A 21,607-nucleotide genomic window follows, 5' to 3' on the forward strand; every position below is an offset into this window, starting at 1 on the left:
ATTATGCATTATACAGGTGTCGCACGAGACACTTTCGATCGCGATCATGCCCGATCGGGATCGAATTTCTCCATCGCGATTGAAAGTGTCCCGTATGACACCGGTATTAGAATAGACCATGTGTATTCATTAGTGCACTGTTGTTACATGCCATGACACCTTGTGTACCCTCCTTGCTCAGTTATTAGTGGCAGTAAGCACAAACATTGCTCACAGATATGATGCAATGCCCACTCGCCTCAAAGGGGAGGGAAGATGAAAAGTATGGACAGAAGCACAAAATAAGGGAAATTGGGAAAAGATTCGAGGACATCTAAGCAATTTTTATGAGTTGTGAATGCGAAAGCATTAATGTCCAATTGAACGCCGCTGAGCGGTTTTTCGAGTTATATGAACAGCTCGCGGTCAAACCAGCGCCTTGAGACGCATGGCACCTTACCGAGGCGCAGCTAGCACGCAGGCGAGAGCTTGCGCCGACAAAGAACGCGCTGGTAATTGTAACAGGCTTGAGAGCTATGGTGGCGTGCCATCGCGGCGATACCGTCTTTCCTCACGCAACACCTGGCGCGCTATTGAAGCAGCAGGTGTTCCTTTTCGCCCGCTCTACTCCGTCGAAGCACACTCGTGCCGTGGTAGCCAATTAGAACTCCGTTGGGGCGCGTCCATGACGTGGCGTCGCAGCCAGTGGGAATTTAGGTGCCGTTTCGCTGCTACAGACGCCGTCTTTTTTCGCTCAATGAGCCATTTGGCGCTTTCGCATCAATAAAGGAGGTGCAGTCAAACGGCGCAGGAGACTGCTTAAAATCCAGCTGCAGGCATAGTATACAATTACATATGCGTAACATAGCATTCTCGACAGGAAAGTAGCGAGCACAGAGTTTTCCAGAAAGGAAATGCAAGCAAGGCAGATGATTATCTTTGCGGGACTAGCCCCAAAAGGTGCAAACTTTTTTTTAAGAGAGTATATGTTTTAGTTTGCACGTGCAGTGTCTCACCCGCTGCCCGCTCTCTTATTTATTTAGCGTAGAAATTCAATGGACTCGTAGCTGACGAAGGAGATACCCCGAGACGCCATTAGCTTCAATTAATCCACAGAACACCTCATTATTAAACCAGTCCTGCGTGGTGAAACAAATATGTTTGAAACAAAAATGAAAGTTGCGTGAGTTAATGTACACACATTAAATCACGGACGCGAAAATTCTGAGCTAGTATGGCCTGCCCAGCACACCGCCGATAAATATTTCCGGCAATGCACTATTGCAGACTGCGGAACTAACTGCGGCTGCACAGAACTCGCAATGAATCATGAAACTCTAGTCAACATACCCACCAGCATAACGAAACGAAAACTAGCTCGATTTTTAGAGTATGCAAGGTGACACCAGCCAATCCGTAGCCCCGTTTTCAGCTTCCCGCGCAAATATTTCTTTTTGCGCGCCTGCGTATTTCTGTGTTTTTTTGGGCGCCTAGGGCATTCTGATTGGCCGGAGGCAACCCAAACACGAGTGACGTACTTATTCAGGAAAGGATTTCATGGCGGAGGTTTTCAGTTGTTCGTTCTCGCGTCATTTAAATTCGGAGTCATCGTTACCACGAGAAAGGTAAATACACTTGTACTTATTAGTTTTATACTACAAGATGTTTAACTTTGTAGCTGTGCACGTATTTTTAGTCTGGGTTCTATTTCTCCATCTTGAAGCTACGTATTTTGATGGACCAGAAATTCTACAAACATCGAAGTTAATTGCTGCGATTTTCGTGCTGACAGAAAAATAAGCATGTTAAAGCCAGTAGATTTTATGCAGGTTTCGTCCATAGTCGTCGTTTCAACTTTTGATGGCTATTTCAGCACTTTTCGGGCGTCGCAACGTACCGCTTTAGGACGTTAGCTTTTCGAACTAAACTGTGCGTCGTTGAAGGAGTAGGTCGGAACTACGACCTCTAACGCAAGCAGTACACCCGCATAGACTTCACTACGTTCGCTACTCAGTGCAAACGTGCAGTATTCTGTCGTTGCTAACTATAGGGCGCCAGTTGTGCAGAGCGCCTAGTTGCATTTTGTTGTCTAGATAATCGCGCGAACACTTGGCACCGTTATTACTTGTTTCGCTTTCTGTGTTCCGATTGTGGGGATCGCTCTGTGCATTTGAGAAAAAACGGCGAAGTAGCGGTCTTGTTCACACTCTTCGTTTCTCAACGGCGGTTGCCTTGAACGGATTGGTGCGAACGCTTTCACGGATCTGCCGTTGCGTCGGAAGTTTCGCGTCCGTTTCGGTGGAAAAGACAGGCTAAGCAATCGGGAATAATGCTTTGGCCAACACGGCGGTAGAAAAAAGGCTTGTTTTGGTTTATATTGAGTGGGCCCGATGTAAGAAAGCGCTGGCCTGTTCTCTCGGGAGCGATACGCCTGTCATACGTTCGTTCGGCCCAGGTGACTCTCCCAAGCGTCGTGGGCGAGTCTACTGAGCAGGGTAGGTGGGGAGAGGGCGGAGCGCCCTGTTATGATCCACTGCTGCATGGAGCGCGTTCCTATCTCGCAAACTGCTTACAACAGCAGCCACATCAGAAAACACCACTTGTAGTCGCACGGACGGACTGCGATGTCGCAGAAAGGCCGTTCTTTTTCTCGCTGTGAAAGCTCTTGCGGACGCAGTCATGACGAGCGGGACGCACGACGAGGCGAACGCACGGCTTCGCAGCAGCGATGTGCGTGCTTCGGCGAGAGCGCCGCGGCTCCCTCGCTCGGCGGCGCTCTTGGACTTTCCCCGTCGTGTGTGCGTGCGTTGTATTGCCGAAGAGCGTTGTGTTGTGTGTGTTGGTAGTGTGGCGCGGCCATATTTGCTTCGCGCGAGGATGCAGTGCGCTCTGCTGGTAAACTGTCACGGATTCCGCAGCATGTTGTCGTCGCGGGCTACTATATTGGAAATGGTAAGCGAGGCAAATCTCAGCAGCTTGCTGGAGTATGGACAGCGCTAGAAATCACGGTGGCTGCGTTCAATCGCACCCCGTCTCGCTGGGCGGGCGGCCAGGAGCTCTCTTTCGGGGCGAGACTTTGAAAACGGCCGCGCTTTTTTTTTCTTCTTGCACTCGGCGTGGCATGGACGTGCTGTGAGCAGACCGTGCCGCGTGCGACTCTAGAAATATAGTGGCTGTGAAAGTGCGTTCCTTTGAATCCGTGCATGGGCACGAGCTCGATCGGTGGGCGCGGGTATGACCTTTCCGCTGGCTGTGTTTCGCGTCGCGGTTGCCATTGAGTAGCACACCAGCTGAGCTCCCCCCGCATGTGCCGCCGCCGTGCCGCCAGCTTCTTCCTCCCTCCTCGTTGCGGTCGCGTCTAGCCCGCGTCGAAATTCCGGCCCAGCAGGGTGTGATGATGCCCCGGACGCGTTCGCCCTCGTCCCCGCGGCTCGGACAGCCGACGGACCCCCTGTTTCGAGTGCTGAAGGAAGGGGAAGGGATGCCCTGTGGCGCGCCAAGGAAGTCGTTTGGTGCGTGCAGATTCGGGCGCCGCTTTGTTGTCTCGCGATGGAAAGTCGCCGGGCGAGGACGTCTGATCGCGTAGGGACCTGAAGCAGGCCAGTTCGTCTGGTCCGGAATAAAAGTGGAACGGCGTGCGCGCGGAGCTTTTCTGTCGAACGGAACGGGCAGCGTTCCTTGTTGCCGACGCGTTCTTACATACGGAAGCCAGAACGCCTATGAGAAAACTCCAGTATTCCTAACCTTGCATAGATCGCTGTGCCGGTACGAGCTCGCTTTCAAGCATTTCAAGTCCTTGGTTCAGTTCCTACTGGCGTTTTGAGAAAGAAACCTGCCTGTGTCGGCCTTGCCGTTTTGACTGGCTCAAATTTCACGGCTTATTATTTGTTCCTCATGCGCTTCACGTTGAAGGCTGCTCCGGATACGATTATAAGTATTCCGTCTGGATATTGGCTCTTGCTTGAAACCGCGCAATCTGTATTGGTGATTTAGTTACTTGGTGTGTCTTAAGCATGTTAGGACGTGCGGTATTATCCTGATTGGAACATAGTGTCCTGTGCTGTTTCTTCTGCATTGCGAGAATCGGTGTTTAAGGCAGATCTGTGTGTACTATTGATCGATCACCAATGTTCTAAAGACAGGTGTTGGAAAGTTCTCATGTTCACAGTTATGAAGTGTGTGCTGCAAGGATTAGCTTGCCTGCTTGTGATGCCTATTCGCTTTTAATGTTGGAGGAATTGGAAGAATGTTAAGTTTGCATTTAAGCTTAGGTTTACGCTGTGAAACAGATAAACAGGGAACAAATACTGTTTTCATCACAGCTTTTACTAGTATGTGTACGTTACAGGTTCTTGGTACATCATTTTATTACAAAGATAAAAAAGACTCAACAGGACACATTTGTCATTCCAGTTTTTTTATGTGTTGCATCACAAGTCAAGAAATATGTCAGAATTTGGCAGTGGCAATGCCCTGCCTCTTCATTGCAGCTGCAGCTAGCCTGTGTCTCATAGCATGATATGAAAAAGGTGTGTCTTTCAGTTGGAGCACATAAAAACTTTCATAGTGGCTGAAGCAGTCCCAAGCATGATATGAAACAGGCGTGTGTTTCAGTTGGAGCATGTAAAAACTATAGTGGCTGAAACAGTCACTGTAAAGGAAGTAAGCATTACCAAGGTTGCGACTATGGCTGAATCATTCTCTCTGTTTAAGCAGGCAAAAGGTGGTGACAAAAGGTGTTTTGGCAGACCAGAAGTGACTGGCCCTCTGAGGGAAGAGCAGTTGAACTGTTGCCTTGCAGTCATTGAGTATGCAACTGCAATAGCACATTTACTAACACAACAGGCTGACAAAATGCATCCGCATGGCATTGTTGTGGACCCCAGTGGCTCGTTTGAAACTGCTGTGCAATTTATAGACTCTTTTGATGTTTGCACGCGCGGAGGTCCCAAAAGATATCCTGTTCCATCGCTTAAACGAGCCTGCTAAGTTTAGCTGGTGACGAAGAGAATAAGTTGCGATAGCCTGCAAAGATGTTAACTCTGGCACCAAATTTGCTGTGCTGTTAAAATGTACATTGATAAATTTTTGCTCCAAAATGCACAAGAAACCTACATACATGAGCTTGACATGCGTGGAAAGTTTTTTTTTATAATTGAACACATTAAAGACCTGTACGTACAGTCGACTATGAATAATTTTTTCTTCGTAAGCTTGGGGGCTGAAAACATGCGACGGAAAGTTTTCTCTGCTCATACACAAGCTGCAGCCACAGCATAGAGAAAAAGGTCTACATTCAAGCCCGGACACAACAAACACATTTGCTGTGCAAAATATGTTTGCTATATCAGAAATTCATTTAATTGAGCTTTCACCCGAGGCTGCCAAAAAAGAACTGAACAAGATGCAGAAATAACACAATTTATTGCAAAAAATTGTACGCATGTTGCTTACTGGCAGAAATAGGTGAAATTTTCAATGGGGGTAAACTAAAGATATCCTTGCATGAGTGCACATTAAAAAGCCCCAGGTGGTCAACGTTATTCTGGTGCCCCTGGCGTGCTTCGTTGTCATATTGTGGTTTTGGCATTTGAAACCCTGAAATTCTTTAAAAATTGTGAGTTAAGTAGGTCTAAGCAGTGTAAACCAGTTAGTCACACTCTCGAAGTTTGTCAAGCTGTTGGCGTGATGGTAAATGAAGCACCCAACCATTGGGGGGCACAGTTGGACGCCTCCTTTACCAGTTGTCGCACCTCTCCAGCGATTGCTTCATCAGAGGTGCTCTCTGAGATATCTACACAATCAACTGCAGCATCACCAGTCGCTGTAATAGTAGCCATAAATCGAGTTGAGTTCCCCTGGAAAATAAAAAGAAAAAGGATTTCTTCATACTGTTCAGGAGTATTGACAGTGCAAGAGCAATAAAGCTGTAAAATAAAAGTAAAAAGGTGACATGTCTTGCAGCGATAATTGCAAATGCAGTCTTCCTTGCACTGGATACACATTGCTCCGTGGTTCATTCTGTTCGTTGCAACCGAACTAAACAGTCCTGCAGGTTGTTATAGGTGGACATCTCTCTCGTAGGTTCCTAGTAAAACTCTTCGAGTGTAGATAATCTGTTTGGAGCAGCTGAAAGTTCACTTTAAATGGGATTGTTATAAGTGTGCTTAGCTGTATATTGTCTCAAAAATTCATGCATTTAGCATGAATTTCAGCTTGAGGCTTGTGCACCCTGTGCTTTGGTGTTTGTACATAATGTATTTTTAGTATACATCACCATAGCACATGTACACCTGCTCGCAACACCTCTTATATTGTGTAAACCTGTGAGAGCTCAAATGCTTCTTGGCCTAAGCATATAGCTTAGGCCACAAAGAGGCTCAATTGTGGGCTGTGTGCTTCACATTTGATATTATGCTGCAGCTTTTGCATTCAGAAAATAATTTGTACTATTGTTCTATCAGTACAAAAATTTTATAGGATGTGGTTTTCACAAAGAAAAAGAAAAGCAACTTGCAAATTTTGCATGCAGTGCGTCAAGTGTGAGTGGAGCGCTGTGGTGCTCACACATACTAATGCAGGTTGCAACTCTGTATTCCAGGCTGTGTTCAGGCTTCGCTTAGAATTAGCTGTCCTTTTTTTTTTTCATTCTACTTTGATCTTGTGCCATTAGTTATATAGCTCTGTCTACTTCTGTAAATCTTCTCTCTCTTTTGCTGATCCCATCATGCCCCTGGTTTCACGAGCAAAGAAAGAAAAAAAATTATTTTCTTGCAGTCCTCTTCTTTGTTCACTGATAGACCTCGTGTTATACTACACAAAAAAAAAAAAGAGAGAGAGAAGTTTACACACTACACCCTTTAAGGTGTATCTTTTCCCCAAACAATAATCTTGTGTATTGCTTGTTTGCTTTCTTGAAAATTCTGCGCTCACTACTTTCCTGTCAAGAATCCTATGTCACACTGATAATTCGGTCGCTGTTTGTGGCGTGGAGGTACCAGACGTATAGAGTTTAAGAAAAAGCACGCAAGATGATTATTACTTGAGGACAAGATAAGCTTCAAAGGGCGCAAGCTTTCCTTAGAGTGTAGCGCTTATCTGTAGTTCTTGTTCTCATTTTCTGTGCTAGCAAGCTGTAATGTGCTGCTCAAAAGGATGTTGAACTGGGTGAGCTATAATTGTCTGTGTTACAGTATGAGGCAATACAGAGGTTGGCTAGATGCTTTGTTGATGCTCTTTTGTAGTTTTTCCTCATTTCTATTGTGCACTTGGTAGACTGTGCTTGTGCCATGAGGTTTTCATGTGTCTTTTTTTTTTTTTACATTTCATTCCCACATATCTTGCCATTCGTTTTGATCTACTGGTGTGCCGCACAGATAGGAATGATGTTTCTCTGTCGGGATGCAGCTGTGCACTGTGGAGAGGATGAGAGGATGAGTCGCCGTCTGGAGGAGCACCACCCTGGACTGAACTCATCGGCTGGTGCAGTGTTTCCAGGCCGAAACCATGCGTCGTCGGGTGGCTTCCACAGGCCCACACTTGGGGGGGTGGCCCCTGGTGGGGGCGGCATAGTGGGCGGCAGTGCCGTGGGGTCGCGTGCCAAGCCTCCCTCACAGCGGCAACCCTTGGCCCTGCTACAGGACTCCACTCACAGTGGTGCCCCTACCGTCGCTGACAATCGTGAAAACATGCAGGGTCCTGGCGTCCAGTTCACCGTGCAGTCGTCTGGCTTCCAGTGAGTCCATCGTTGTAGTTTCTGTTGGTGGGAAAGGCATTTTTTTATGTGTGCTTTCGGGGTGGCTTGCACGTGGCTTCGTGGGCGCAATATTAGAGCACTATTCACAGCTTCCACAGTGCTGCTGGAAATTAAGCGGGGCTTATGTAATGTAACGATTCCCTTTGCTAAATTCTGTTCTTTATCTACTGCTTCCAACTGGTTGAACCTGGTTAAAATGTAGGCAGAGTGCTGTGCGAACTCATGGCGAAGCACGGTAAGGAAGAGAACTGAAATAGAATGGTTATCTTATCCCGGCTCCGATTGGTTCGCAGTCAAACTTTCCATTGTACTTGTGTTCCTTCAACATGGCAGCTATGATGCCAATGCAAGCCTTCAGCTGCAAACTTTCAACTGTTTACCGTATCTTAGCATATACAGTGGAATCCTGTTCATATATATTTCACTAACAAGTTGAGTACTAAAACGTTGAGAAAGAGTAAATGAAAGCGTGAATTCTATATGTATATTTTATGTGGCAGAAACCCTGGCACAGCATATAACCAAAGGCGACAAACTTACTAGAGTGCAGTGAAGGGTAGTGGTCTTGAGGTATTTCTGCACAGCAGAAGTATGCAGCTATGGAACAATTCTTGGGCTGAAACTGAAGCCATGAGCATTTACTGTTGAAAGGCGATAGCAGATGGTGATAGTTTCATCGGGAGTGTCTTGGGACAGCTTTTATGGGGTGACTACTTATACCAGTATGTGCACATTCTGTCCACATTACTGCAGTGCCTATTTGCATTGAAGCTTTGGTGTAACCTTGTGAGGCTACCTGTGCAATATATTTATTGCCCATTGCCTTAAATTCATAAGCTAAAGATAATTTGTAAACATTTGGATAAAATTTACATCCCGGATATATAAAGTCTGGTGTCTGCAGAACTGTATTACTGTCTACTGTATACTGTATTACTGTATTACTCATTCGTGAAAATTGACGTTAATGGAATCTATACAGCTGTGTCGTCACAGTCTACGGAAAGCGGCTGTGAGGTCTATTCTGAATGCCGCGTAATGGCAGGAAAATACAGGGTGCAGCATCAACGTGGCAACCAACTGCAGAATGGAGGGGTGGGAATGCTGCGCTAGTCTGCGCTCACTGCAATTTGTTGCTCCATACTGCTTCAAAGGGTAGGGGTGTGTGAATAGTGATTTTTGAGAGTGAATTGAATATTGAATACATTTCAAATAATTTTAGAATAATGGCCGTTATCACAGTTAATATAAAAATATGTCCACATCCCAGTATCCTTAGTGCTAGCAAGTTTCTCTCACTACATAGTACATTATGAAGCATTGTTTATTAAAAGCACAAATGAAGCATTAGGAGCAAACAAGTAGTTTCTTTGCCTGCACAGGGCTCTTCAGAAAGTGCAAATGATCACTGTACAGCCTGTAAAATATGGCTACCTAAGTGACGTAGCCTGCTGCACTACACAAGTTTTGTTTTATGTCTATACACCAGAACACAAAAAAATTGAGTGGCGACATTTTCAAAGCGCGGTGGTGCCACCTGCTACTCCAACGGCTCCGAGCTGCCAAGCGAGGTGACCGCAGGTACATGCTGTGCTTGCGCTTTGCAATTTCTCACGAAGGACGGGATGATGAATTTTAGCTAGTGAATTTGGTTAGTGAACTTCAGCTTCTTGGCAAGATTTTGCTGCAAATCTTAATAGCTGTGGCAGGCAGAGCAGATTGTTCGGGTAAGTCCATCTTACCTTTGCATTCGGAAACATTGGTTCTGCGGCTATTGCACTTTGATTTGCACGTCTGATAATACGTCATGAACTAGTAAAAGCCTTGCAGTATGCGATATACTTTACCTCCGCGTTGTAGTGCCTGGAAAAATCTCTCGGCCCGCACCTTGAAAACAGGCTGCATGCCGTAGGTTCGTGTAAGCGTAGCGCACATGCCAAGATGTGTCCATTTTTTTTTTTTTTCTCGGGACAGTGGAAGAATGAATTAGCATTAGTTCAGCCGTGTCGAATCTACTGTGCAATGTATCCATACTTTATTAACAAACGTCGCCGCTCTTGCCCTCTGGCCAATAGTAACGATAAGCAACACAAACCAGCTTTCACATGTAAAGGTTTCGAATAGTTGCTGATAGGTATTGCGATATTTCGTGGCCACTAACGCCAGTGCACGAAATACAATCTGTGATGCATGAGTTCGATTGTCGCAAGCGTCAGAACTTCGTAGCAGTGCGAACACTTTCGCGGCATTTACTTGTGAATCAGGTGCGGAGTTCTACGGCGAGAGCCGCTGTACAAAGCCCACCTCAGGCCTTTTGTGTCATCGAGGCCCGTAGACAGACACATACACATATGCAGAGCCAAAAGGACATGCACAGGGGAATATGCCACAGCGGCACAGCTCTGACGTACCGCATTTACTCGCATAATGATCGCACCCCTGAATTTTGTCATCAAAATTTGATTTTTTTTATTTCCCGTGTAATGATCGCCCCCCGAACTTGCCGCAGCAATATGTCGCGTGCCAAGTCTAGCTAATAATGATCGCGCTTACCGTCTGTCGAATGCTACGCGAACGACTCTTCAAGGCAAGCCAAGCGGCCTGCACGCACCAAACATTCTTAAGTAGATGCCTCATTTCATTACTTTCATCACTTTCCGCACTTCCATGACAAAAAGGGGTACAACCAAACTTGCCTATATTATGGGTAGGCTTTATAATGGTTGTGGTCAACAAAAACAAAAAAGGCACCTTTCGATTCTTTTCATCTGCACTCGTGCGCACGCAACAAATCGCGCGCTGCAATGATAGTAGCCACATTTACACTGATACGTTAAAAGTGTACCCTATTCATACGCTGACGCTTGTAACACAGCTAAGATATTCGCCAACCCTTAGCAGAAACGTGCCGTGTTAGGATAGTAGTGAAGACAGATGCCGCAGTTTCCGCTCCACGCCGGCCATGCGTTTCTGTCACTGGCAGCTAAGTGCGCCCATCTGTTTCTGTCCCCTCAAAGTGGACATGGCTACGTTATTGCCGCAAACTTGCCAATATTAACGATATTATTCATCACTGATACAGAAGAAACTGTTTCAATGCACGTAATATACCTACGAGAAGAAAAAAAAATCGCATTCGTTTTGCTCCGCCGGCCGCCATTTTTGTTTTGGTGTCCCGCACCCGCATCCCGCAGCAAACGCGGGCCGAAAAAAATTTTATTTTTTTTTTCGGAAAATTTAACCCGCGTAATGATCGCACCCCTGAATTTGCGTCAATTTTTCTGACTAAAAAGTGCGAACATTATGCGAGTAAATACGGTACATCGTGTTTTGTCGCAAACGGTGCTCTGCAATCTGTTTCGTTTTCGCTGGTTATCTGCACATCCATATATGACGCAGTGATGCCCCGATGATGTTCTGTACTCGGATGTTGCGGGCACAGACATATTTACACATTGAACACCTCGTAACGCACACAGGCTACATGCACGCGAACACATCTTGGCAGCTCGGGAAGATGGCGGCTGGTCGCTGGGTTCCGGAGTATGCGCTCAGCCCATCTGGTTCGAGACTATTGTGATCTCGTCTATGACTGCGGGGTTGAAAATTTAGCGTACTTTTGCTCCCAATTTGTTTATTTGGCCATAATTGACGAAATATTTGAAAGGTATTTGAAGAATACTTGCATTTACCAATAGTGACTATATGATTGGAACACTAAATCGAATAGGACAGTGTTCGATTTGCTTTTGAAAGTTTCAAATATTCGCACACCCCTACTGCATTCATTGGCCACATTCGTTCATGACGTTAAAGCCAGCTAGACTGCCATTATGACAGCCGATAGAATCGAATTGATTTCTATTTTTACACGGCAACCACATGGCATTCGCGAGGCTACAGCGAGTTGGATGACCATGCTGCCTTTGCGACTATGATCAACGTAGTAGTTTTACACATAGAGTGCTCATACATGATGGTGCTCTGCAGATAAAAAGGTACTGAGCGTCTTCCTACTTATTCGTGTTGCTTGCTTGCAACTTTATTCATTGCACCATATTGCAATTTAGTTCAAGACAACTTGAGGTTGTTGAATTTAGCATTGGGCATTATAACCACACGCACAGTGATCAGGTCCTAGACTGCGCAGAAGTGAAAAAGGGGCGTGTTGGTATGGAAGCATGGCGAATTCGGAGCATGAACTTCTAGCACAAAGCCAAAGGCGTGAGAAGAGACAAGACACAGTGGTGACTGGCAACTGAAAGATTTATTCAAAAGGTTAGAAACTTTAAAGATGTCATGTCGTCAAAAAGAGCAGGTAAAAACAGAAAAGTTTCAAGAGACCTGTCACGTGTTAGGTTGCATCTAGAAAAGCTACTTCAGTATCATGAAGCACTATGAGCATAGCTGACACACCCCTTCCTCCTTTTCTTTATCTCGTGGGCTTCTACAACCTCTCTTGTCATTTGATCCTTGTGCTTACATAAGGCTGCTTTTTCAAATTGGGGTGTACACTTACTATGCAACTTGCAGTCTCTTATATGTATTTGCGAGAGGTGTGTATGTCATCCCTTTTATGGAATTCAAATGCTCCTTTTTCAGCAACTAACAATGCCATTTAAACAAAAACTGTTTTTCACGTTCGTAACGTACCAATCGGAAGTAAGAACTTGCTTGGAAAGCACCCCTTGGGCTACTTTTGCATCTCAGGTGGGCAAACAAAAAAGACTTATCTGAATTTATGATTGAGAAAGCTCTTTATTTTATTTTGAAGAATTCCTCTGTGTAGAAAAAAAGTTTATTTAGATTAGTTGTGAGTTGGTTGCCATTTGTTGCAGTAGTTGTTTTGCTGTATTGTGGAATTGGCCATGTTGTTTAGGTTCAAAATGTGCCTACATGGGTGGGGAGTGGTGGTGAAGGACGAATTTCGAGAAGGGCAACACATGGCAGTCAAAACTAGATGACGAGTTAAACAGATATTGCATTTTGATGACATTGAAGAGAAGAGACACTTGCTGGAATAGTGAAAGGCTTGCTGAAAAAAAAATTTCCTAAACCTTTCAAATTCAAATTCTTTATTTATCCATGAAAACACAATAAAAGTGCGTCCAGTACTGTTTGGACCCGTAGTCGTAGGCTAGTTATGGGTCCAAGAAATGAAATTCTATAATGCAGACACTTCATCACATGCACAATAAAAACTTGGAAGAGCGGAGAGGGGGATATATACATAATACAAATGACAAAAAGAAAGCATAACAAGAAACAGTTGCTTTAATTCAAAAACATTGTGCATGTGATATTATAATAATAAATGGGATGAAAACAGCAGATAGATGTCTTTTAACATGCTTAATGCATGCATTGAAAGAATTTTTTAGCTGTAAGTGCAAAGTTTTGAGCGTATTTTATTTCTTGTGGAAGAGTGTTCCATATCTGAACACCAATGAAAAAGGGCCGTCGTTCTCCATAAACGTTGTGCGTGGGAGGTAACTTTGCCTAATAATACATTTCTGGTAGTGCGCGATGATGTATGGAAGAGGGACATATGAAAGGAGTGGTTGTTTCTTACGGTACTATTTACGACAGTTGCTGTTTTTAGAAGGCATAGTGAATCGAAGGGTAATATCCGTAGATCTTGGAATAATGGGTTGCTGGGGTGATCCTGCTTAGATTGCGTTATGATTCGTAATGATCGTTTTTGCAATTTTCTGATTGGCTGGAGATAACTATTGTAGGTCCAGCCTCATGATTCCAGACAGTATGAGAGATGAAAAGGTGAAATATAAAATACGTAATGTACTTGTGTCAAAAAAGTCGCGTGCTTGAAGCAGTTTATAGCACCCCGATGCCACCTTCGCCCCAACTGCTAATAAATGGTTTTGCCAGTGCAGGTGTCTATCAAAGATTACGCCAAGATATTTAAAACACGGAGTATATTCTAATAGAGAGTTGTCAACACTAATGTTTACAGAGTTGGCCTCTACTTGTTTTCTGCGGGAGTGAAATACACTATAGTTTGTTTTCTTGACAATTACAGTAAGATTGTTGGCTGAAAACTATTTAGAGACGTTTGCTAAATCTATGTTTGCTTTGGACTGCATTTCCTCGATGCTATTGCCTGTACTTATTATAGCAGTGTCGTCTGCATACATCAGCATTTCTCCGATGTTTAAAACATGTGGAAGGTTGGAAACGTATATAGAAAAAAAAAAAGCATGGGTTCCAAAACAGACCCTTGGGGCACGCCTCTATGAATATGTTGTGGTGACGATGAGACATTATTTATGACAACTAGCTGATGACGTTCAATGAAGTAACTAGAAAACAGATCGAAAATCCGTTCAGAAACACCGTAGTGCTTTAGCTTGTACGAAAGGATGGAACTGTCGACCTTATCGAAAGCTTTTTTTAAATCGAGAAAGACTACAGCTACGAGTTTGTTGTCATTTAAAGCACAGTTTATAATGTGGGCTAAAGACTGCACAGCTGATGAGCTTGAATGGTTTGGCCGAAAACCATTCAGTTGCGCCTAACAATATTTGTTCGTATTTTGCTGCAGTTCATCACATTTTTCAAGAGCAGAAGAACTGCTTAAAACAGAGTCATTGGACAGTCATTTGTCTTGTATGGCCTTACCTGTTACCATTTTAACAAAAATACAAAAAAATTAAACAAATTCGAACACTTTTTAAAGCAATTAAGTAATTCAGTAATGTAGCAGTAATAAATTCAAAAATATACCAGGTATATTGTGTGCTAAGATTATGCAGCCTACTACTGGTTTCCATCTAATTTCTTAATTTTTTTTATTAAAGCGAGTTAGTGTGCCATAGTTCATGGCAATAATTGAACATAATATATCACAAACTTTCAGATGCTCTTATTATGTAAGTGCTTGAAACCAATGTGAATTCTGCAAAATCTTGCAACGTTGATGAAGGGGATGTGGAAAATGAAACAAGGCAGAAAAATTTAATCCCTCAATGCATTTTTATTTTAAATGAAGCTTAGCACGTTGAATGGCCTAGTCCTTACATTAATTACCCTGCATTTGTTCTTTGTAGCACTGCATGGGTTTGCTGAGGATTGGCCTGAATGCAGGAGTAGGACACCCTAACTTGATGAGGGGGGGGGGGGGGCAACTAGGTTGTCCACATTGTACATGCACTGTTCTTTACATGCTGCATTTAAAGTAAACAAAGCCAAAATTTATTGCAGTTACGAAACTTGGATAATTGAATTGCTAACTACAAAATTGACGGCATAAAATGAAGCCATAAAAAACAATGTGAATTTCTTGTCCCAGGTGACAATATGGTCACACGTGAGTGTTACCCCTTTGTGTCACCTGTTTATAACTAATGGAGCTAGAAAAGTTTCTAATAGAAGTGTAATGTAAAGTTAAATTTGCACTCCTGCCAATATATTCGCTCGAATTCTAACATTGTACGTAGCAATAGTTCAATATTCAATACCGGGATGAAGTGCCTAGCAGTGTGTACAAAAGGTATAACCACCTATGCCTTTGCTATGTATCGCCACACAACTACTATTTGTCAAGCGCAGTACTGACGTTCCTGCCTGTCCCAGTAACGCGCAAGCATAACAATCAGCTCCTAGGTTTATTTTCCTTCTTTGTCTTTGACTTGTTCATTTGTCAGCAAGATATCCAGTGAAAAACCTTACGCAGTCAAATTTGTGCCTAGCAAAGAACTTTGTGTAGCTGGCATCTTCACAAAAACTGAGAACTGGACCATACATAATTTAGGCTACTGGGCCAGGCTGGGCCTAAATCTTTTGGGCCCGTATCAGTTTGTAGCGGGGCAGGCTGGAAGCACGTGGCACTTTCAGGCTTCGGCAGCATTTAGCAACACTTCAGCTGGGCTGACGGGTGAGCACTTTATGTGTAATACCATGTAACCACCATCGCCGGTTTCAGTTACGTGAATATTCTCTTGCTTCACGTCTAAAGCTTTGCTGCTTTTGGCGTGCCTTTCGAAATGGTTGCATGAAAAGTGGTGTGATATGTTCTCGAGGAACTGAGGCTACATGCCGTAATTGTAGAGTCGACAGCTACTCAAAAAAACAAGAAAAGTGGGGCACAAGATTTTTGTGTCGGTACTCTGTGAATTTGGCAGGTATTTTTATAAGATTCTGAGTCAAGTGTCTTTTGCTATGCTGAAATTGTGCTTGTAAAAATAAAGTATATTCTAGCAAACCTCTGAAGACATTTATGATCCAAGGTGAGAGGTGTGTCTAGCACTTTATTGTAGATTCAAGTGTAGAAAGAGATTAGCCAAAGCCTCAGCCACTATGAGCAACCGGATCCTTCGAGTCCCAGATGTCACCTGTGCACTCATGCCATGCTGAATGTAAGGTTTGCAATGAGAGGCGCAACTGTCTTGCCTTCAATTGTCATGTCACACCTTGCTACAGCAGGATTAATCTCCTGTGTGAGCTTTGTGACAGTTGCACCTGTGCATCAACCTGGCCCTACTTCCCCCGATTTTGGTTATGATTCCACCCGTCGTCAAAGGCGGGAAAGAGCCCGAAATAGCCTATAGCTGTACCGTAGCACTGTATTTAGAATGAAGGACATTGTTTAGTGCACATATTAGTGCATTTATTGTACCTTGCATGCAATGCAGGCCACGTTTGGGAGCTGGAAGCCTCTCGCAGCTGGGTCACAACCACAGCCCATCATCAGTGCATCACCCCTTGGGCGGTCAATCCCATGCAACTCAGGTGAGGCTTCTGTGTCTGCAGAATAAAAATAAGTTTAAGAACATTTAGCCAAACCATAAATGCCAGGTTACTAATATTTTTGAAGAGTACGTTGCCACCATGTATATTGTTTTACTTTTTGTCGGTTTTTCACTAGAGTTTCACTGTTGTGACGAAGTTGTGTTAATCTTATGCCAAATATCTGTCTAAAATCGATGGCACGCTTGTATGCGTGCAAAGTGCATATGACGAAAATGATTTCTCATAAGCTGTACATATGCTGTCAGAAAGCTAATGGATAAAAGCAACCCACTATTGGAAGAAGTGAAGTTGCATTTGATATTAGCCGATGCACACTCTTGAGCATGTGCTGATGTTTGGGGCATTGTTAAAGTAGCTTAGATGTCGTAGATTAAATTAAATTATACAACCTGCTGTCATTTAAAAATTACATAGCCGAGTAAACCAAACACACATTTTGCATTGTTCGATTTCAAAAGTGTGAGAGGCACTGGAGTCCGGTTTCTGTGACACCTACTGTCAAACTCTACTTTTTCAAGACTCCCCAAAGTGCCAAAAATTGCCAAATCTGGCCAAAAGGTAGAGAGCAGTCTTTATACGGTGCATGCTGTAGCTTTTAGAATAGGTATGACTGCAATGTTAGACAATGTGTCAAAAAGCTGGTTGAAAAGTTTACTTTCTGCGAATCCGGACAGAACTATTTCATCTAGGTTCAGATGTGTTTCCTTAAAGCTTTCTCAGTAGCATTAAATTTCTTCTGCTGGTGTGCTTCTCCCTTCTACTTCTTCTGGCTGACCCCCCTCCCCAGGTCCCTGTTTGATTGCCTACATCTAAGTTTCTGATAAAGTACCTTTCTAAAGGGTCCTGTTCAAAGTGGTTCAAAGGCAAGCTAGATATTCTGCCTAATTTTTTGCCTGGTGAAGGAGATTTTAGGGACAGTGATTTAATTTTGCATGGAATCATGGCAAGAGCAGCACATGTGAAGTGAAAGAAGATGAAGTGACATGTTTGAAGCTGGCAGCAGCTGATTGGTGGAGCCTGTTGGGCAATGGCACATGTAGAAGAAGAAGTGACACTTGCTCAGCTGGCAGCCCCTTTTGGTTGGTTGACTTTCTGAGTTAGGCCTTGTGTAGAAGATGAAGTGAAGTGACATAGCAGCCTACAGTTCCTTGGAAAGAGGGCAGATAGTTAGGCTTTGTTCCTGGATGGTGAATGGCACTGCTGCCCTAACAGCTTCGGTCCCTTCATCTGAAGTGAACAAGCATGGTTCAGGACAGATCTTTCGAGGCAAATATATGTCTATATTTTTTTTCTATTCGTTTCTAGAACAGTTTTGTGGGTATAGGTGCCCTTGTGATGTGCTAATTTGCCATTTGCAGAAGTGCACTCATCCACAATTAAAGAAAAGATTTGTGTGCTTTAGCCCTAGTTCCCTGCATGGCGTCTGCATGTAGAATTATGGCTGCGGCCACTCCCTGACGCACACTTTGACCCTGCAGGCACACACACCTCAGCTGCATGGGCAGCAGCAGTTCCAGAGGTTGAAAGTGGAAGATGCCCTGTCATACCTTGACCAAGTGAAGTTGAGGTTTGGCAACCAGCCTCAAGTATACAATGATTTCCTGGACATCATGAAAGAATTCAAGTCGCAAAGGCAAGTTTGACTTGGCATTATTTTATTTATGCCTGAATATTTTGCATGCTTATTTATGCATTAGTGAGAGAGGGTGCCCCGAATATTTCCTTCAAGGGACACTAAAGAGAAAAGTGATTTGCCTTGTATTAGTATATTAGCCTTCTGCAATATCAAAAATGCCCCTTACTTTGAAAATGTGTGGCAAGCCAGAGAAGGTGCAAATGTGAAAGACTAGGGGTGCTGCCACCTTGAAGCTCCCACACTAGCTCGCCACGGTGTCATGGGTTTTGACAGCGCCTGTTAGGGCCCAGGTCATTCCTTACCAGTAAAAATTCTAATACATTGTAAAAATTCTAATACATAAAAGAGCCAAGGACTGAACATGGCAAGTTGCTGGAAATTTTATACTGAGGAAACGCGATTTGAATATAAAAGTATACTTTGAAATCCGTGATGTTACGCTGGCCTACCGGTTTTAAGGTTTTGGTGCGAAATTCAAATAACGGAAGTTAGACCTTCATTCTCTCTAAATAACCAATTATTGCAAAATCAACAACAGAGTTTTGAAAACATAGTTTATCAGGCTAAACTGATTTAGTGTTTCTCTATAGTGTCCCTTTAAAGCAGAAGCAAAAGTAATATGTTCAGAAGCAACTGTTAATAAACTTAATAAACCTTTCTGCTTGTCTGTGGCACAGATCATTGTTGCTGTGACCATATAGAGCAAAGTCCCTGTGCACAGCATCCCTACAGTACATCAGCGAATCTTTAATGAACAGTGAACACCTTGATACAGCATTTATTTTTAGTATTAAAAAAGAATTAAGTATTTTTTGCCTTCCATTGTAGCATTATGTGTTTGGTATTAACTGACCTGCATTCCCTTGCTTTTGACAGCATTGACACCCCAGGTGTGATCCAACGGGTGTCGAACCTCTTCAAGGGTCATCCAGAGCTCATAGTTGGCTTCAACACCTTCCTGCCACCTGGCTACCGGATTGAGGTACAGGCCAATGAGCAGGTGAACGTGAGCATGCCGGGCTCCATGTCGACAACCCTAACGGCAGGGGGAGTCCCCGTGGGGCCCCCGCAGCCAGCAGCTCCGCAGGCCCCGCCCGCAGCAACTCCTGCGGGCGGCGCTGCCCCTGGCATCGTTGCACCTGCCTCGGCGGCGGCGTCGCCACCCACGGGCATTAAGGCGAGTGTCCTGCCGCCATTGCTGTTCTCATGTGTGGCTCAGCTTTGTATGCTGGTGCATTGGGGAGGAACAAACTTTGTGGTGACATGCTAGTTGTGGGCATTGTCCACAGTACTATAGGTGCACAAGGCACCAGGGAGGGCAGCCCGCTTTGCCCTCAGCATGTTGTCTGCCAAAGCACCAGGGCTGCGCGCAACTGGAAATTTTGTTTGTTCTTTTCTTGGTTGCACCTTTCGTATCTTTGTTATATTTTGTATAAAACAAAATACAGTAAGAACAAGTATATTGTAAAAAAGTTTACTTTTTGGGGGGATATTTTGTTCTTTCCTTTCTTGGTTGTATCTTTATCGTTGCTATATATTTCTTGAGAAATTCAAGTCTGATGTCCTGTAAATAGTAAATTTATTATTATTTTCTCAAGTGTGTTGAAATAATGTACTATTGTGAAACTGTTTTATCTTTAGTAAATTATGTATTGTTTTTTTTTTGCTCTTGTTTTGTCGTCCTCCCAACTGCCTTGTAAAGCATTCATCAGCCCAGTCAAGCTGTCCATAACAGCTTTTAGCTGATGAACCACTCCAAAAACTGTTCTTTCTGGGAAATAAAATGATTTGGTTTGACTGAAAGTCCAGTCATGCTTGTCAACAGATGCATGATTTATCCACTTCTTGTTTGTAGTCACAAACTTTACACAGTGCTGATGAGCTTGTAAGACACAGCAGATAAGTGTGAACAATATTTGGCTCGAGCCAGAGGAAATATATGAAAAAATTATCAGCGTGTCCAGGCCACTGGTCGCCTTGGCCTACATGGGAGTATTTTCTTCGTATGAATGGATGCTGAATCCTTGTGGTTTTCGCCGGTGTAGCACCCACGTGCAAATGAATGGCAAAACTCAGCCCTGCCGTGGCATGTGTCTTTTTGGATTGGTGAATTCAAATGTGCAGTACTTGCTGTACAAAGCTTATTGGCAGTCAATAATGTAATAATGAGTCAATAATAATAAATATAGCACATAGCTATATTTCTCCTCTTGCTCAGCTCCCTGATGTGCAATCGTGCAGGCTGTTGACAGAAAATTTATCCAGCAGATATTCATGTGGCACTTAGCTTACATAATGTGACGTTCATGTTAAATGGTGGTTGGTGCTGTAGCACTGTCTGCTACTATTTCTGTTCAGCTGTCGAAATGCATCAAAGGCTCCCTTAAATTAACTCTACTGTACTTCTTTGTGTGGGGAGCTGTAGAAACAATTGCAGCACACACGGCTGAAGTAGTACATGTATTTATAATCTTGAGACAAAAGAAACTTGTGATTTTTATGTTCTTTATAGCTACAGGTGTCATTATTTATATGCAAATGTTACTAGAAGAAAATGTGCCTGCATCAGCCGAAGCCAACCTGTGTGGTGAGTGAGTGACATAACTGCTGTTAAGATTGATTAGGACTCTGTTAAGGTTGATCAAGACTTTTACCGTCATAAAGGTGGCTTTCATTATAGCTACAGCTGCCATTATTGTCTAATGCACCACATCGCGAGTACATTGCAGAAGAGGGATGATCTTACTGTCCAAGAGATTTCTGGCTGTATCTTTTATAGATGAATGTTCTAGTTGTATTCGCAGTCTGCTGTTAGTCTTTTTCTGCTGCTGTGTGTGGACTTACCTTTTTGGTGCCTCTTGCAGAGTGGCCACCTGCCGATCAGTGGGCCCCCTCCTAGTGGCCTGGGTGGAGGGCAGCCCCCTCACAGCAGCCCGCCCTCGCATGCCCCCATGACCCCGCAGCCGCCTGCGGTGGCCGCCAGCGGGCAGACTGCCGCGGCCCCCGCCTCGCAGGCAAGCCAGCCAGTCGAGTTCAACCATGCCATCAACTATGTAAACAAAATTAAGGTGGGAGCACTCGTCAATCCGACTGCCTTTTTAAGCGCACACTCATTCATTGATGGCTCTGTTGTCACAACTGCAGAATTATCGTTGTTTGTTCAAGCCCCTTAAGCATCAGCATTTGCATGAAGAAAGCAAAGGCCTGAAAAGACAGCCAATTAAGAGGATCAGGGCACTTGGTAACTTGGATTAGAAAGCAAGCATCCTACCTTGATACTGTGGACAACATTAAAGGAACTTCAGTAAATAGGAAATGGTTGATTGGCTTTCTCGTGGCAAAATGAGAAAGATGCTGCTCGAAGTTTTAACATCTGCATGATTTATAGGATTCGAAGTGCTGGAAATGCTCTTGGAATGAGAACTCTGCAGTGGTAGTGCCCTTTTCATTTCCTGCAGACTGCACTG

The 21,607-nt window shown here is 43.9% G+C and overlaps 1 protein-coding gene across 2 annotated transcripts in view; it reads left to right on the top strand.

Annotated features, from left to right (window-relative positions):
* The first annotated feature begins 1,487 nt into the window (after positions 1 to 1,487).
* The window catches only part of Sin3A (SIN3 transcription regulator family member A), a 64,610-nt gene continuing 44,490 nt past the window's right edge, over positions 1,488 to 21,607 (top strand). Inside the window, exons 1-6 of one of the 2 annotated variants that reach the window (XM_075693110.1) lie at positions 1,488 to 1,604; positions 7,387 to 7,714; positions 16,387 to 16,483; positions 17,983 to 18,137; positions 19,017 to 19,317; positions 21,005 to 21,208. In XM_075693110.1, the coding sequence (XP_075549225.1) occupies positions 7,413 to 7,714; positions 16,387 to 16,483; positions 17,983 to 18,137; positions 19,017 to 19,317; positions 21,005 to 21,208 (1,059 nt within the window). In that variant the 5' untranslated portion in view covers positions 1,488 to 1,604; positions 7,387 to 7,412. Of the gene's footprint in view, positions 1,605 to 2,772; positions 2,932 to 7,386; positions 7,715 to 16,386; positions 16,484 to 17,982; positions 18,138 to 19,016; positions 19,318 to 21,004; positions 21,209 to 21,607 lie in introns of those variants that run through there. The other variant, XM_075693111.1, reaches the window with a different exon arrangement.

The sequence above is a fragment of the Dermacentor variabilis genome, chromosome 5 (genome assembly GCF_050947875.1).
Source record: "Dermacentor variabilis isolate Ectoservices chromosome 5, ASM5094787v1, whole genome shotgun sequence".
Lineage (NCBI taxonomy): Eukaryota > Metazoa > Arthropoda > Arachnida > Ixodida > Ixodidae > Dermacentor > Dermacentor variabilis.